Below are 18,666 nucleotides of genomic sequence, written 5' to 3' on the forward strand. Positions count from 1 at the left end.
ACTGAGTTAAGGCTATGAATACTTATGCAATGTACTTGTTTTTTTATTTTTAATAAATGTATTGTGTGACAATTCAGATTTTTGATGTGGAATAAAAAGTAATTTGAAGCAGTTTAACATAAGGTAGCAACATAAAACTATGTAAAAAAAAAAAAAAAAAGAGGTATGAATACTTTCGCATGGCACTGTATTTGAACAGAAGTAAAAAATGTGCATGTATAAAGAATAACCAGGGTTGCACAAATACAAAAATACACTCATAAAAGAAAAAAACAAATACACAATATATACTTTTTTAAGGTGCATTATAATTATCTGAACTGTTGACCATTTGTAAAGTCAAAACACCCAGAATTACAATTAAATAGGAATGGTATAAATATGCGAGTGATTCACAGATCGAAGAAAAAAAAATTCCTCGCACTTGCTTAATCAAACATGTGTTGAGATATATATACACATATAGATGGTCCCTATTTACCTTGTGTAAACATAAATATCAGTAGTACATGAAAGTACAGTAGTAGTGCAGTAATAGGGTGTGCACATTAAAAACCAATTACACTTTCATACTAACAAACGCAATATGTGGTTCCAAAATGGCAGTATTGCAACAGCAATATTCAAAATCCCACTGCTTGTATAAAAATGTATCTAGTAAAATCTAATCAAATAAACTTGAACACAAGACAATATGAATATGAACATACGTTCATAGGTAGGGGAATAAGATATTCATGTAAGATTTTACAAAGAATTGTTAAAAGGTTGAACTGGTATTGGCACAAAGGCAGGCAATGCTGAGGCAGTAAAGTAAAACTATCACAAAAACGAGGAAAAAGCACAATGTCACAGAAATGCTGTGATTAAAATAGAAGATGTTCATACTTTGACTACATATAAATAAATTATTAAAACTTATGTCAATAATTACGAGTCAAGGTAAAATACTGGCCTATTGTTTATAACCTCAATCACGATTGAAAGCTTTCCTGGTTATCTGATCAGAAGAACGTTTATAACAGCACTTCCACACAACTGAAATGAATTGTGGGGGACCATCCTCTTTTTGGGTTTTCATGCAAGTTTTCACACGTGTATGTGCTGGGCCTCTATACATCCTGCCCGAAGCATTATCCAGTGACAAACGGCCAACAGATTTAGACTTCACATTACCATGTTTACTGTAGCCTATAGATTCCTTCCACACATTCTGGTAATAATGAATTCTCTAATGTACTTTACACAGAGGTGTGTAGAGGAGTACCGCCATGTGAGGGAGAATATGCATGCTCTGATGAAGAGGAAATCGAGCGTGATGAAGATACTTCTTTCTGTAACTCCTCCGCCTTCCTCTGTAGCTCGGCACGCAGATACAGCAAGTCCTTCAGGTTCTGGTGCACAGGCATCTGATCAAAAGTGGATACACAAACCACATTTTAGTTTCCTCAGAGAGCTGGTGTCAGTTATAAATCCTCTAGTTTGAGTAGCAATCACTAGCAACCACATGATTATACTAATTGTTTGTGAATTGGTCAAAGGGTTAGTTAACCCAAAAATGACAATTCTGTCATTTATTATTCACCCTCATGCTGTTCCAAACGCGTAAGACCTTTGTTCATCTTCGGAAGACAAATTAAGATATTTTGGATGAAATCCGAGAGCATCTGACCCTCCATAGGCAGCAAGGGTCCTACCACAGTTAAGGTCCAGAAAGGTACCAATAACATCAACAAAAAAGTCAAAGTGACATCAGTGGTTATTTTATGAACCTATGAGAATACGTTTTGTGCAGAAAATTAAAAAAATAACTGAAAAATTACTTTATTCAACAATTCTTCTCTGTGTCACTCTAGCACCATTTTGGAAAGTATTAAAATTATGGTTGAACTACTGATGTAACATGAGTTATTTTAACAATATCCTGACTGTGGTAGGACCCTTGCTGTCTAGAAACTCTCGGATTTGAAAACAAAGATATTTATGAAAATATTGAGAATATAAATTTGTTTTTCTAAGATGCATGAAGGTTTTACGGGTTTGGAACGACATGAGAGTGAGTAATTAATGACAGAATTTTCAGTTTTGGGTGAACTATCCCTTTAAGAATGTTTATGTGTTGAGAACATTTTGCACCTGTGGTCTCATGCGGGGGTTCCAGCGTACGTAGTATCCAACCCACAGCTCCAGATGTCTTAGACTGGCCAGAGGGTACAGAACATGGTTTTCATAGTCTACATAAAAGGGGTTTGTGAAGTCCTCTGGCTGGCTATTGATGTAGGACCACAAAGATACTGTTTTACTGTTCACTTCCTGAAAAACAGAAAGAAAATATCAGCAATGAAACATCTCTAGTCAATCAAAACTACTATTAAATCCCCCCAGAGTTGGCACAGTGGTACATGCCTTTTCCACTCGCTCCTGTTCGCTGTTGTAAAGGAATGTACCAAACAGGCAGCTGTAGAGGTGATCCAGGATGGTGATGAGGAAGAGCTCATTAAACTCAAAGGCAGCGGGAAACTGAAAACACATTACATTATAAATATACATTTTCATTATAAACAAAACATAACATTACATTACAAATATACATGTTACTAAATGTGAAACCTGGCCACAAAACCAGTCTTAAGTAGGACAGGTATATTTGAAGCAATAGCCAAAAATACAATTATAGATTTTTCTTGTATGGCAAAAATCATTAGGTTATGTTCCATGAAAATATTTTGTAAATATCCTACCGTAAATATATCAAAACTTAATTTTTTAATAGTTAATATGCATTGCTAAGAACTTCATTTGGACAACTTTAATTTTCTCAATACTTTGAATCTTTTGCACCCTCAGATTCCTGATTTTCAAATAGTTGTATATCTGCCAAATATTGTCCTATCCTAACAATATTGTCCAAACCATACATCAATGGAAAGCTTATTTATTCAGCCTTCAAATGATGCATATATCTCAATTTTAAAAATTTGACACTTATGACTGGTTTTGTGGTCCAGGGTCACAAATGGAAATAGTGCTTAGATAGCAAAAAAGGTACAGCTCACCTGTCTCATCATTTGCCAAACACAGTCTATGAACTGCACAAATAGAGGCGAGCGCTCAGAGTTTGCATGATTTTGATCTCCATGACCAACACGCTGTGATAAAAAGAGATTATTTTAATGCAATTAATACTTTTATTCAGCAAGGACACAATTTGTTCAGTGACTTTTTAAAGTATTTTTTTTTTTTGGTTATTTTATAAATGTATTTAAAATAAATGTATTTAGAATTTTCCAAGAATCCTGAAAAAAAATATTAAAGGGATAGTTCACCCTAAAATTAAAATTGTCATTAATTACTCACCTTCATGTTCTTCCAAACCCTTAGAAGGGAAAAGTTAACTACCAGAACAAAAATTTACACTCACCCCCTTGTCATCCAAGATGTTCATGTCTCTTTTTTAGAAAATAACCGACCGTTTCGCTAGATAAGACCCTTATTTTTCTTAGAGCCCTTTGAAGCTGCATTTAAACTGCACTTTGGAAGTTCAAACTCGGGGGCACCACAGAAGTCCATTTTATGGAGAGAAATCCTGAACTGTTTTCCTCAAAAAACATAATTTCTTTACAACTCAAGACAGAAAGACATGAACATCTTGAATGACAAGGGGGTGAGTAAATTATCCATAAATGTTTGTTCTGGAAATGAACTTCTCCTTTCAGTCCTTCTTTCATTTTCAGAACACAAATTAAGATATTTTTGATGAAATCTGAGAGCTTTCCGACTCTGCCTAGTTGAATTGTTGCATAGAGTCATTATTTTTGTTTTCTTTGCACACAAAAAGTGTTCTAGTAGCTTCATAACATTACGGTTTGACCACTGATGCCACATGGACTATTTTAATGATCTCCTTACTACTTTTCTGGGACTTGAATGTGGTAGTTGTGCTGCTGTTTATGCAGGGTCAGAAAGCATTCGGATTTCATCAAAAATATGTAATACGTGTTCTGAAGATGAACGAAGGTCTTGCGGGTTTGGAACGGGTTTATCCCTTTAAGTAACAAAACAATTTCAAACATTAATAACACTTGATTACATGCTCGTCTGATTGGTTGAATTCAGTTTTCTACCCCACATAGGTTCTTTTTCACTCTCAGCTTCCCTCACCGCAGCAAACTTGTGTCCAAAGCTGATCCATTCCTTCTCCAGCAGCACCTGGAAGCCCCTGAGAGTCCTGTAGTATGAATCCAGCATCAGCATGGCCAGAGAGGTGAGCTGAGCTGTGCGGTCCCAGCCGTCACTGCAGTGCACCACCACAGAGCTCTTACTCGACTCAACCTTATCTGCAATTCTCACCGCACCCGCCAGCAATAGCTAGAAAGAGAGAGAGTCGATTCCTTTAAAAGCATTTGAAGCAGTCACTCAGCATCTACTCATGAAAAGCATGTAGAAGTTTCAAATATTTGCTTATAAAGGTGAGTATGAGAACAAAACGATCTATTATGAATTCATATTTTAGGAATAAAGATTATAGTTAGTGTTTACCCGCATGTACTGCAGCCAGTGTGTGGCATCTATGGCCGAATGCCAGTGGGGATCGTCGATGGTTGGGTAGACGACCTCCTTCAGCTTACGCAGAGACTCTCTTATAACATGAATGTTTGGGATCTCCAGGAAATTCAGCTCCATGTTGGGGTAGAAATTCTCATTCTCATAACCTCCATCCTTAGCCTAAGGCATGAAACAGCAGATAAATTAGTAGGGAACATTCTTGGTTTCCATTTTCATCTCCAGGATCTTTCGATATACATTAGCACAGATGGCTACTCAATAATTCAAACCTACATTTGCGGAAAACGACATGAGGGTGTGTGCATTAAGTGTGAGAGAGACAAATTCAAATCTTTTCTCTACATTTCCCCTAAAAAAAACTCTGCAACAATGATGTACTAAACTGAAAAACATCAAATCATGGAAATCACTATTACCTTGTGATTATCAGCCACAGTGTTCTGTCGAGCATCAAATATGGTGAGTTTATGGGACTGTGCATTGGCATCCATGATGGTCTGGAGGTAATGCTCATCCTCCTTACACCGGCGGTCTGTCGGGCCCACCATGGGCTGACTACAGCGAACTATAGTGGCCTGAGTTTCTGGATGAATCCATGAGAGGACCTGAAAGAGAAAATGAGGTACAGAAGTCCAGACTGCTTTTGAATGTTCACCCATCAATTATTTTAGTAGTTTCTGGACTGTTTTTTCAATTTAAATATATTTAAACAGTATTGTTTACTTTATTTATATTTTCATTCTGTTGTTATTTTAGCTATTTTACCACTTACCACTTTAATAATTACTGGTAACATTTCACTGGTATTAGTACTGAACAGCATTTGAAATTAACCAGTGCATGGGCAAAAACGCCACCAAAAGTGAAGAAAAATGCACCAATGTCATTCGAGATGTTCATATCTTTATTTCTTCAGTCAAAAGGAAATTAATGTTTTTTATGGAAACCATTCAAGGATTTTTCTCCATATAGTGGACTTCAATGGGAGTTAAAAGTCCAAATTGCAGTTTCAATGCAGCTTCAAAGGGCTCTACACAATCTCAGCTGAGGAATAAGGGTCTTATCTAGCGAAACAATTGGTCATTTTCTAAAAAAAAATTAATATTTGTATACTTTTTAACCTTTAACCTTTAAATCATCCAAAATTGTTGTTTTACCTGTTTTTGTAAAGGGCATTTGACTTTCTTTGGACATTTGACTATGTAACTAACGAAGTCGTGGGCACAGCACATTTTTTTTTAGAAAACGACAGATAATTTTGCTACATAAGACAATTATTCCTCGGCTGGGATCATGTAGAGCCCTTTAAAGCTGCATTGAAGCAGCAATTTGGACCTTCAACCCATTGATCCCCACTGAAGTCCACTAAATGGAGAAAAATCATATTTCATACATATTTTTCCTCACAAACCTTAATTTATTTTCTACTGAAGAAAGAAAGACATAAACATCTTGGATGATATTAGAGTGAGTATTTTCTATTTTCAGAAATTTTAAAAAGCATTTTATTGTGTATTTTATTTTTTTGTGATTAAAGCTGAATTTTCAGCAGCCATTACTCCTGTTTTAATGGTCACATGATCCTTCTGAAATCATTCTAATATGCTCATTTGTGCTCAAGAAACAGTACTTATTAACAATGTTGCAAACAGTTGTATTGCTTAATATTTTGTGGAAACTGTGACACAATTGTTTTTAGGACTCTGATGAATACAAAGTTCAAAAGAACAGCATTTATTTAGAATTATAAATGTCTTAACTGTCTTTAAAGGCACAATATATAACATTTTTTGACCAAAAACCACTAGAACATTGTTATATATTTCGCTGACTTGTATACTTACATTATCCCCTATGTTTCGAAGAATGTGTAAATCCAGAGAAATAAGCAATTTTAACTAGTTTAACGGACCGTGTCATTGCGTTGCATGCCAATGGCATCATACACCCTCGATTTTGCCGGTTTTATTTTGTAGAAAACGTGGTAACCCCTAAGACACATTAATATGTTATGCATTTTACTGGACAGGTGACGAACGCACAAAGTAGCATCATAACAGAACTTTCAACACAATCAATTGTATCTACAATGATAAAACAGTAATGCTTTTTCCTACATACGCATGACTGGAAGAGGAAGCGGTCGACTGTGGCATAATAAAAGCTCTGCTGCTTTCGAGCCATGTATCGCACTCGTCCTTCATTAGCAATCGCTCCACCTTTCAGCAGCACTCTGCTTAATACAGTGACTATAATAAGTCTTTAATACATTAGCTCATCCATGAACATGATTTCTGCCCATGTCCCATCGGATTGCATCAGCTGTGAGGATGAAGACCACAACTCCCATGATTCCACACTCAATCACTGCATCATCAAATAGGGTTGGGTATCATTTGAACTTTATCGATTCCGATTCCACTTATCGATTCCGATTCTTTTCGATTCCCAGTTTCGATTCCAGTTTAGTAAAAAACAACAACAACAAAAGTCAAACATTAATATCTCAAACATGTTTATTTTCAGTGCTTGCTTGCAACATATTATTTTATTACAGGGGTTCTCAACCTTTTTTTTTATACCAGGGGCCCACTCCTTCTCGGGTAAATTTTGCAAGGCCCCCCTATGCCTGACATTTCCTCTAAAGGTGTTTATTTTTGAACCTTTTTATTAATCAAAACATTTGTTGTGCCTTTTTATTTTTCTCCTGCATGTTATAAAAAAATATTCAAACAAACTTTAAATCAAAGCTATACTTTTGCATTTAAAAACTTTTTAACATGTATGTACATATACAGACTTAAATCTCCTAAATTATTTAATTTAGACATTCTTTACAACTTCAGAGTACTCTTTCTTAAGTGACTGAATATCTACGGTTTGTATTTATTATAAAATAAACATATAAAGGAAAAATACAGCAAATACATTCTAAAGCTGTTGATGCTGGTGCTCATATGTGCATAAACACCACTGACCCTTACAAGATCCACCTCTATGGGTAAGCATTCATTATAAAACACTCAAAGGACATTCATTTTGAAAACTATGCAAATATTTTGAAATTTCACGCAAAAATACTATGGATCAGAGCCCCGAAATCATGAATAGTTTGTGAATCAACAGTGGACTTATGCGTGCGTTATGTACGACTCCGATTTACAAGAATGAATACATTAGGCATGTGCAAGTTCGTTACTGTTACTCTGATCATCTTTGCCTTTACATTAACGGGAGGGTTTGTTTCATGCAGCCAAGAGATGAGGTAGATACCTGTCTTGCTGCGGGGTATAAGTTACTTTTATGTGGGCTTTTGCGGGATGAAATAACATATATTCCTTTTGGAGCGGGCGGGCGCGGGACTAACATTCGTCCCTTGCAGATGAAGTTTGCGTGCAGCGGTAGATTTGTCTTCGGTTTTTACAAAGCGTAGCCACACTTTTGAGCACTTCGCGCAATCCATCTTGTAAACTGATGTGTACATTACCACATAAGGTCCTGGCAGATTGCACACGCGGAAGGTCCTGGCAGATCACTAGATGAAAAATTGCACCCAGGAATCGATAAGAGGAATCGAAATTTTAATTTTATAACAAGTATCCGATTCCAGAAACGGAATCGATTTTCGATTCCCAACCCTATCATCAAATGTCTTTGTTTTGAATATGCGCCCTCTAGCGGCAAAAACTTACATATTGTGCCTTTAAATGTCTTGAAGTATTTATTTAAAACAAAAACCCTTTTGAACTTAGTGTGTCCACATTCACTTTCTCTGAAGGGCATGCTGCTGAATGTGTGACATGCTGACAGTGACAACCCTAGACTTAAATGTGTAAAATCAAACATTGGAAAAAAAATTGTAAAGAAACGCTGCACTAACACACACGTTCACTTACTGGTATGCGATGTTTTACTCTGAAAGAGGCCACTCGTTTGATCTCATCCTCCTTAATACTGGTTGGGGTGATGAGCAGAGCAGGGTAAGTGTCACACACTTCAAAATTACTGTTGATTTTACTAATGGTCCAGCTCTCGTTTGGCAAACCCTGCAGACAGTGTGGAGAAGAGAAAAGAGAACTATATAAAGGCTGAATGAAGCCATATTATTCTGAATTAATGTATTCAGTTAACCCCTTAACTGTCACCGTCCCACCTGTGGGACGCTTGGCGCTCTTTTTTCCGTTGTCCTTTTTCTCTATCAAATGTTTTAGTAACCATCATAAATTATATATCACTTGAAAGGTTAGAATCTCAAGAATCATCCTGTGAAAACCATTTTGAAATCGGACATTGCTTTACCATGGAAATGGTACTTTAAAATCGTTTGGCGGTCTCCTCCCCCTTAGCAGTGTCATATTACAAAATGCATTACGGTCTTTTAGAATCACAACTTTTTACATTCTTGACAAAAAACATATCATTGGAAAGGTCTGAGTCTCAGGATTGCATATTTGGTGGTTATTTTGTGATAGAACGAAAATTCTCTGAAAAATTTAGACTTTTGTGACAGAAAAATGCATAAAAAATATATATGGCATTTGGATGGCACCCGGTGGCTGTTTGTGGTATAACGCCCTAAACAAACTTTCACAGGAACCTTAATTTTTTTCATATCAACTTCAAATTTGGAACATAACTTATTTAGATGTGAGGCTTCAATTTGATATCAAATTTAGGATAAAACCTGTTATGTAAAATATGTATTTTATATAAAATATAATAAAAATTGTACAGTGCATTTTATTTACAGTAAATTTAAACTTCTATAATTTGTTGATACTTTATTTTTTTGAAAAAATTTCACTTCTGCAATAATCTGCTGATTGTCTTCTTTAAAAAGAGACCAACCTTAGATCTGTATTCCAAAGTGTTCATGAATTACAACAACTGAAGTTAGGATAGTGCACATTCACGCATATTTAAAAAAATGGGGGTGACAGTTAAGGGGTTAAACAAGTCTGTTATTTTTCAGTGCAGTGCACATCTCACCATTCTTTTATACTCTGCCACTGGATCATAAACCTTCCATCCATCCTCTGGAAACTGCTCTTTGTATTGAAATGCGAATAGGGACTGGAAACGAAAAAGGAACAAATGGATTGTGGTACATGAAGCAACTGCACTCAAGTAATTACTGAGAGTTCACTGCTTTGAATGGAGCCATGGCATACCAGCTCATTGGAAACAGGGAAGGCATACTTGGTCAACACCTCCAAAATTTCCAGGTTGCTTTGCTCTTCATTTTTATAAGCAAACCTCGGACTCCTCATATCCTATTGAGACAAATCATAAATTGTTGGCATGGACAAATTGCAGTTTTTGAGGCTGAAATCAAACCAAATTGCATTAGATCTATTTTCCTTTTAAAGAGTCTGTTCACCCGAAAATGAAAATGCTGTCATTAATTACTCACCCGCATGCTGTTCCAAACCTGTAAGACCTTTGTTCATCTTCAAAACAAATAAGATATTTCAATCAAATCTGAAAGCTTTCTGAACCTCCAGAGACAGCAAGGTAACCACAGAAACATAGTAAGGACATCTTTAAAACAGTCCATGTGACATCAGTGGTCCAAACGTAATTTCATGAATCAACAAGAATACTTTTTGTACTCAAAAAAAAACAAATGTAATAATCAGTCTGTGCTTTGTTCCCTTGCTGTCCATGGAGGGTCAGAAAGCTCTCGAACTTCATCAAAAATATCTTAATTTGTGTTGTGTATCTTAGTTTGGTCTTACGGGTTTGGAACAACATGAGGGTGAGTAATTAATGACAGATTTGTTTTTGGTGAACTATCCCTTTAATAGAATTCAAATTTCATGCTTTAGACACCAATTTTAACAACACAATCTACAAATAAAATCACAGATAATTTTTTTATTTATTATGATCCCTAAAATACTGAGGTAAATATTGATTTGCTTTATTTAACCTATATTTCTATATTTAATGTAAAAAATTAAAATATAATTACAATATATATATATATATATATATATATATATATATTCTGAATAAATATTTTTGTACTTTTCCATTTAAAAGTTTGGGGTCAGTAAGATGATTTTAATAGAAATAAACAGTAAAATATATTACAAAAGATCTCCTAAAAGAATCCTAAAAAATGTATCAGCGTTTCCACTAAACTATTAAGCAGCACAACTGTTTTAAACATTGATAATAATAATAATAATAATAATAATAATAATAATAATAATAATAATAATAATAATAATAATAATAAAAGTTTATCAAGCACTAAATTAACATATTAGAGTGATTTCTGTGACCCCAAACATTTAAACAGTAGTGTATATACACTTACGTGAGAAGTGTATTCATGCATTGGTCGCCAAATACATTAGTAGCCGTTTAGGCCTAATATAATTTTTTTTTTTTTATATAAGAATACTGAAAGGAAATCAGTAAAAAAAAAAGATGAATCAGTAGAGCTGATTATGATTATTTTGTCCAGACAAACAGATGCATTGGGCCATGAATCAGCTAAGACAATAATTAACCCTGTAGACAGACTCTGTGTTTAATCCAAACACTGACACTGAGCACTATTGTTGTGGGTGGATGTTTTCTACGGGTGGAACACACTAGCATGTGGGTGGAAGGTGGTGCATCTGACCTTACAGACGATCTCCATGCCACTAGTATTCTCCCCAAGACTCTGTACACTGATACTCTCCAGCCTGCTGATGGCACCCAGGTTCACATCCAATATGAAAGGAGCATCCTGCAGAAATGGATGGAATAAGTTTAATGTTATCATTTGGGCATACAACACAAGAAAATATGTGACCCTGGATCACAAAACCAGTCATAAGGGTTAATTTTTTTAAATTGAGATTTACACATCATCTGAAATCTAAATAAATAAGCTTTCTATTGATGAATGGTTTGTTATGGATAGGACAATATTTGGCCGAGATACAACTATTTTAAAATCTGTAATCTGTAATTGAGAAAATCAAAAGTTGTCCAAATGAAGTTCTTAATGCATATTACTAATAAAAAAAAAGTTTTGATATATTTACAGTAGGAAATGTACAAAATATCTTTAAGGAACATGATCTTTACTTAATATCCTAATGATTTTAGGCATGAAAGAAAAATATAATATAGATAATTTTGACACATACAATGTATTTTTGGTAGCCCGTGCTACTTAAGACTGGTTTTGTGGTCCAGGGTCACATATTGATCTTGACATAGACAAAGAGTATAAATAAAAATTTTTTCCTCCGTACCCGTTCTAGACTGACAAAGTAGAGTTTATAGTCTGTGACTGTGAGTGTGCCGGTCACAGCTCCAGTGAAAGGACAGATATACATCACATCTTTAACTGCAGAGACAGAAGATAACAAATGTTACGCAACACCACACAAGCAGAAACAGGAAACAAGAGTCACCACGATTGATCCGACATACCAGTGGTTTTGATTGTCTCTCCAGGGACCAGTGGGACTTCATCCATGGGCGCCTGCTTTCGTGCATCCTTGAAAACTTGCTACAGGGTAAAAAAAAAAAAGACAAAACCTCTCAAAGTTCACACAGAAGCTATTTTATTCGGCTGATATCTTGTTTAAACACTACCGTTCAAAAGTTTGGGGTGGGTAAGATTTTATTAATGATCTCTAATGCTCACCAAGGCTTCATTTATCTGATCAAACATACTGTACAAAAAAAAGGTAATACTGTAAAATAGTACTACCATTTTGAAAAATTTTTTCTATTTCATTGTTTAAAATTTTATTCCTGTGATCAGCGTGGCTAACGCCTAACCACGTCATGACAACGTCATGATTCGTGGTCTGGGAACCACATGTTCATTTTCTCGTATTTGAGGCGTGGTTTACGAATGCCCAGAGCCGTTTATTGGGTGCTACGAATGTCTATCAAATGCGGTTTAACGCTAAAAGTTGCTCTTTTTTCAAAATAAACTTGCGTTCTAAACTATTTAGAACACTATCTAAGGCTGCATCGAAAGATAACTTCGCGTCTGCTGCCATGCTGGATCCATAGTTATAAACAATCTGCTTCGGTGAGTCGCATTGAAGGCGTCATCGTCTTGCTGCTGCCTCCCCGTTCTGTGATTGGTTCCCTATCTGAGGTGAAAATTTGGTCCATGGACTCCAGGCTGCCTAGCAGCGTGAATAAAATCGTGCAGCGCGTGAGGCAGCATGGGAAAACCCAGGCTATCCTGTGATGGCAAAGCTGAATTTTCAGCATCATTTCTCCAGTCCTCACACATGATTCTTCAGAAATCATTCTGATACGCTGATTTAGTGCTCAAGATATATTTCTTCTTTAAAGGAGTAGTTCACTTTCAGAACAAAAATTTACAGATAATGTACTCACCCCCTTGTCATTCAAGATTTTCATGTCTTACTTTCTTCAGTCGTAAAGAAATGGTGTTTTTTTGATTTAAACATTTCAGGATTTCTCTCCATATAATGGACTTCTATGGTGCCCCCGAGTTTGAATTTCCAAAATGCAGTTAAATGCAGCTTCAAAGGGCTCTAAACGATCACAGCCAAGGAAAGAAGGGTCTTATCTAGCAAAATGATGGGTTATTTTCTAAAAAAAAAAATTACAATTTATATACTTTTGACCTCAAATTCTTGTCTCTGCAAGACGAGCGTTTGAGATAAAAAAGTAAATAAGTTGTAAATGTTTTTAGGAAATAACTTTTTCCTCGGCTGTGATCATTTTGGTGCCCTTTTAAAGCTACATTTAACCTGCATTTTGGATGTTCAAACTCAGGGGCACCATAGAAGTCCATTATATGGAGAGAAATCCGGAAAAGTTTTACTCAAAAAATATAATTTCCTTATGACTGAAGAAAGAAAGACATGAACATCTTGGATGACAAGGGGGTGAGTACATTATCTGTAAATTTTTGTTCTGAAAGTGAACTACTCCTTTAAGCTAATTAATATTTTTGTGGAAACCATGTTTTTCCAAGATCAAATAAACAGTATGTATTTAAAATAGTGAAGATATTTACATTGTTGCAAAAATGATCAATTTAACATCCTTGCTCAATAGAAGTATTAACTTTTTTTAAAAGAAAACCTTTTTACTGACCTCAAACTTTTGAAAAGTAGTGTGTTTTCTCTTAATAAAAACAGGTGCTATCATAAAGCAGCAGTACTGTGAGTGGAAACAGAAGAGAGAAGTAGTTAGCAAGTAGTGTTGAAGCGAGAGAAACTTGCCGTAGTGTGAGATGGCAGTTCATAGTCACTGTCAAACTGACAGCCATCTTCACCAGAGTCCTGAGACTGAGCATCAGATGCAGAAGAGATAGAGATTATGTGACAGAAAGAAAGAATGAAAGGAAAAAAAGGGGAGAAAGAAAAGTTTGTTAAAAAGTTTCTATTGTTTAAGTGTCTGCTTTGGAAAGAGAAAGAGGGAGAGTAGCTGCTCTTTAGGGTTGATAGGTCATATCCTGACACAGAGACAGGATGCGTGATTTAAGAAGAAAGAGAGAACACACCAAAAACATACAGCTGCTCAGCCGTCACTACTACACTAGAAGATCTGAGCTAATGGCAACTAAATAATTCAAATGTGTGTGTTTCAGTACAGATCTCGTGATTTTCAGCCTTACCCTCAAGTTTGGCCTCCTGGATACCTGGAGATCACACATAGACATCAGACAAAAATGAGTTACAAACACACACACACACACACACACACACACACACACACACACACACACACACACACACACACACACACACACACACACTTTTATGAACATGTAGGCACAAAAAAGGCACACAGACTTAACACACATTAGACTGAATCTTAGACAAAATGTCAAGAAATTTCCAAGTCATATTTTACCACGAAATCAGAAATGAAAGTTTTTTTGTTTTGTTTTTTTTTTGCGAGAAAAAAATCCCAAAGCCTATTTTTAGGCCCATTACCATTTTCTCAGTTGCCTACTGTAATATAAAAAAAATAATTCTTATTATTATAATGTGTAAAAAATTATATATTATTTAAATTCTAAAGAAAAATGTTAAGCACACACACACTACCATTTAAAAGTGTTGGGTCAGTAAGTTCACCAAGAATGCACTAAATTGATTAAAAGTGATGTTTACATCATTACAAAAAAAAAAAACATAAAAAATAAATTAAAATAAATTAAAATAAATTGTGTTCTTCTGAGCTCTCTATTTTTAACGAATCCTGAAAAAAATTGTTAAAATTAAGCAAAATATTAATATATATATATATATATATATATATATATATATATATATATTATTATTATTATTATTAAGCCATCACAGGAATAAATTGCATTTAAAAACATATTAGAATTTTTTAACTGTTATATAATAACTGTTGTTTTAATGTGTAATAACATTTCATAATATTACTGTTTTGATGTATTTTTATTCAAATAAATGCAGCCTTGGTGAGCATAAAAGACTCCTTTACTGACATAAAAAAAAAATTGTACTGACCCCAAACTTATGAACTATAGTGTATATTAATTGCAAATGGTATTTTACTTTTACTGAATTTTAATTATATCATTTTATTTTAAAAGATTTTCCCGTCCAGACAGGATGATTATCATTACTGTACTAAACTCGGTGCCCTTGATTACTATTGTCATCTTTACAGAATATCCCACAGAATATGCAATAAAATATGACAATAAGAAACTTCTTAAAAAGATTCTCACTTTAACACTTTGAAAGGAAAAACAAGGGCTTATGAACAGAAGACAAACACGTAACAAAAAGACAGTGTGCAAAATACTATACTAAAAACAAAGGTAGCACAGACTAAGATTGCACAAACCAGTAGTTATATATTTGTAATATATATATATATATATATTTCTAATTTACAGCTCAAAGCAGGTCAAAGCATTGGTCCTATTAAAGCAACTGACAAACACCGCACTTTCATCACCCTTACCCTGAAATCTATCTTCTTCCCAATCTGTCAATCAAAACACAATATCATAATGGCTCACTCCAAGACAAAAAAAAACTTAACGCTGGGCCACGTTTATTCTAAATATAATTTTTCTAGGCTTAAATATAACGTATTTCATATTAATAATGTCATATTTAAACTTAAATCAATATTTAACTTCCATAAATGTATTTATTTTGTAAACAGAGAATTAAGTTGGGATCACATACAGTTAGTTGGCCATTATTACAAAACAAACCTGTTCATGGGTTCACTCCGTATGAGTTTATTTTGTGGCAACGACCAACTGGCTGTACATTATCTCTTACTTATTCTATACAACAGAGTGAAAAACATTCTCTAACCTTGCATTCACGAGTAATGGCTTCTGGAGGGACACCACTAGAGATCTGGCTTGAGATAGTGGCCGCTATCAGCTGTTTACACCACTCCACATGAGATCCAGTAGGACTATGTGAGAAAGAAAAACAACACACTCAAGCAAGTGCTTCAGTCAATGCATCTGCCATTAGCTGTTATTATGTGAAACTACAAGCTCCATACTGGCATAGTTAGAGGCATGTATTAATGTGCAGTGCTGATATCCTGTGGTCTGCTAAAGATGACAGATGGCGATGTGAGGTCAGAAAAATGTGTCACACAGGCTGAGCTTTTATTGCTGAACAAATACAACAACATATATAGAACTACTTACATCCTGGCTTTATAAAAATTCTTTTATGTCTTATTGTTTCAGTTAATGTATCACTTCATGGTAACAGAAGTAATAAGCTACGTTACCTTAAAATGATGATGCAAGGATGCGTGCTGATAGTTTCGGGTGGATATAAAACATTTAATACGAAATAGTTTTAATATCAATGTTATCTAAGCAGATACGAACTATAATGGAACAGTATATCAAGGTAAATATCATATCAACAATAGACATATATAGGACGCGTCTTTATCTCTCCATCACAACAGGCGTGCCTGTATCGCGCGCGTGCACATCGTACATCGCTTTATTTATGAAAAATACATATGTAATTGTACATTTGAGCATAAAAACAAGTCTTGTACCTGTCTAATGAATCCACGCTGTCTTGTCGAGGCGCAGGGATTCCTCCTCCGAGGTTACGGGGTTTACGCGGGACAGGCGGAAGCACCGGACTCTCCGAACCGGACGAATGCTGCTGTTTCTCCATTTCCCACCTTCCCAGCTCCGTCTTGTAAGATGTGAATGTCTTTTAGCTTCCTCTAGTCTGCTAGCGGAATCTGTTTGCTTAGGAAGTCATCTCTATGTGGCTGTTCTGCGGTCGCCTCTCTGCTTCCTGTTCTGCCGCTGACAAATAGCGTTTCTCTTTATTTATGTCAAGGAAGCAGCCATGACGAAACCCCCTCCCCCGCCGCCATAACCCATATTTAGATCGCTAACATATCGGTAGATATATAAGATTTTTAATGTTTTTTAAGTAAGTCTCTTCTGCTCACAAAGCCTGCATTTATTTGATCAAAAGTACAGCAAAACAGTAAAAACGTGAAATATTTTTACTATTGAAAATAACGGCTTTCTATTTGAATATATATTAAAATGTAATTCATTCCTGATTTCAAAGCTGTTTTTTTGCATCATTACTCCAGTTACATGATCCTTCAGAAATCATTCTAATATTCTGATTTGCTGCCCAAAAAAACTCCTTTATTTTTATGTTGAAAAAGCTGAGTAGAATTTTTTCAAGTTTTTAAGAATATAAAGTTTAGAAGAACAGCACTTATTTGAAATAGAAATCTTTTGTAACATTATATTATGTCTTTATCGTCACTTTTGATCAATTCAAAGCAGCCTTGCTAAATAAAAGTATTAATTTCTTTAAATAAATAAATAGAAAATTATTCTGACTCCAAGCTTTTGAATGGTATAGTGTATAATGTTACAAAAGCTTTTTATTTAATGCTGATCTTTGGATCTTTCTATTCCTCAAAGAAACCTGAAATGAAATGTACTCAAATGTTTTAAATATTGATAATAATCAATATTTAATATAAATATTTAATTTAATAATAACAAGCCAAATCAGCATATTAGAATTATTTTTGAAGGATCATGTGACACTGAAAACTGGAGCTATGCTGAAAATAATTTAGCTTTGATTACAGGAATAAATTAAATGTTAAAATATAATCAAATAGAAAACAGTTATTTTAAGTAGTAAAAAATATTTTACAATATTACTGATTTCGTTATATTTTGGATCAAATAAATGCAGGCTTGGTGAGCAAAACATTAAAAATCTTACCGTTCAAACCTTTTTTTGTAAAAAAAAAAAAAAAGAATTCAAGGTTAAAACAAATATGTATAATACTTTTAAATAAATGCTATTCTTCTGAAATCTCTATTCAACAAAGAATATTGAAAAAAAAATGTATCAGTTCATAAAAAAAGTAAATCACCACAACAGTTGTTTTGAGCATCAAAGGCACATTAATGATTTCTGAAGGATCATGAGACAACAACTACAATTACATTATGAAATGCATAAACAAAAAGCATACAATTTTAAATTGTAATAATATTTTACATTATAACAATTTTTACTGTATTCTGGACTTGTACATTTTTTGATTTTCAATAAAAAATATATTGTGATAGATAACTTGAGGCATGTACCTCATGAATATAACTAAGGAAACACTTAGTTGACCATCGGGAGAACCGGGACAATTCCCGGTGGCCTGGCAGCCAATTTGGCCCGCTGCCATTTTTTTAATTTATATTTTATTTTCATTGTTGTTGTTTCTGTTGCCTGCCGAATGTACTAAAGTGATTATTTCCAAATTCGCCATTCAATAATAATACTCTAATAAATCGTAATCCGGTTCGTCTTGACTGACAACGCAATTCGCCACGCGCACGCTCCGCCCATCCGCGCGTCCGCCAATAGAATTCAAGACTCGAGAATGGAGCGCCCAGGTGGTGCAGAGAGTCGAAACTGTCCTGTTGTGTTCAGTACTTCATTTACAGGTCAGATACATCTGTAAATAGACTATTGTAGTTTTGTTTTCTTAGTTAAGCATTAAACTGCTTGCAAATATTATCAATAGCAGCCAGTTTGCTGCAAAATTAACAAAATGGCATAATTT

The 18,666-nt window shown here is 34.7% G+C and overlaps 1 protein-coding gene across 2 annotated transcripts; it reads right to left on the bottom strand.

Annotated features, from left to right (window-relative positions):
• Positions 1–580: 580 nt before the first annotated feature.
• mtmr1a (myotubularin related protein 1a) lies at positions 581–16,918 on the bottom strand. Of its 2 annotated transcripts, none has more exons than XM_073836261.1 (16): positions 16,606–16,918; positions 15,888–15,993; positions 13,794–13,859; positions 12,007–12,085; positions 11,826–11,920; positions 11,204–11,311; positions 9,738–9,839; positions 9,556–9,639; positions 8,463–8,612; positions 4,983–5,171; positions 4,540–4,725; positions 4,162–4,368; positions 3,057–3,149; positions 2,407–2,520; positions 2,137–2,313; positions 581–1,409 (listed from the first exon to the last, which is right to left on the bottom strand). In XM_073836261.1, exons 1-16 carry the CDS (start codon positions 16,728–16,730, stop codon positions 1,242–1,244), a joined length of 2,049 nt encoding a protein of 682 aa, XP_073692362.1. In that variant the 5' UTR covers positions 16,731–16,918; the 3' UTR covers positions 581–1,241. The 2 variants fall into 2 exon arrangements, with proteins under 2 accessions (XP_073692362.1, XP_073692363.1); XM_073836262.1 differs by lacking the exon at positions 13,794–13,859 and adding an exon at positions 14,189–14,212.
• Between the last annotated feature and the right edge of the window lie 1,748 nt (positions 16,919–18,666).

Source organism: Garra rufa, chromosome 3 (genome assembly GCF_049309525.1).
Source record: "Garra rufa chromosome 3, GarRuf1.0, whole genome shotgun sequence".
NCBI classification, from domain to species: Eukaryota; Metazoa; Chordata; class Actinopteri; order Cypriniformes; family Cyprinidae; genus Garra; species Garra rufa.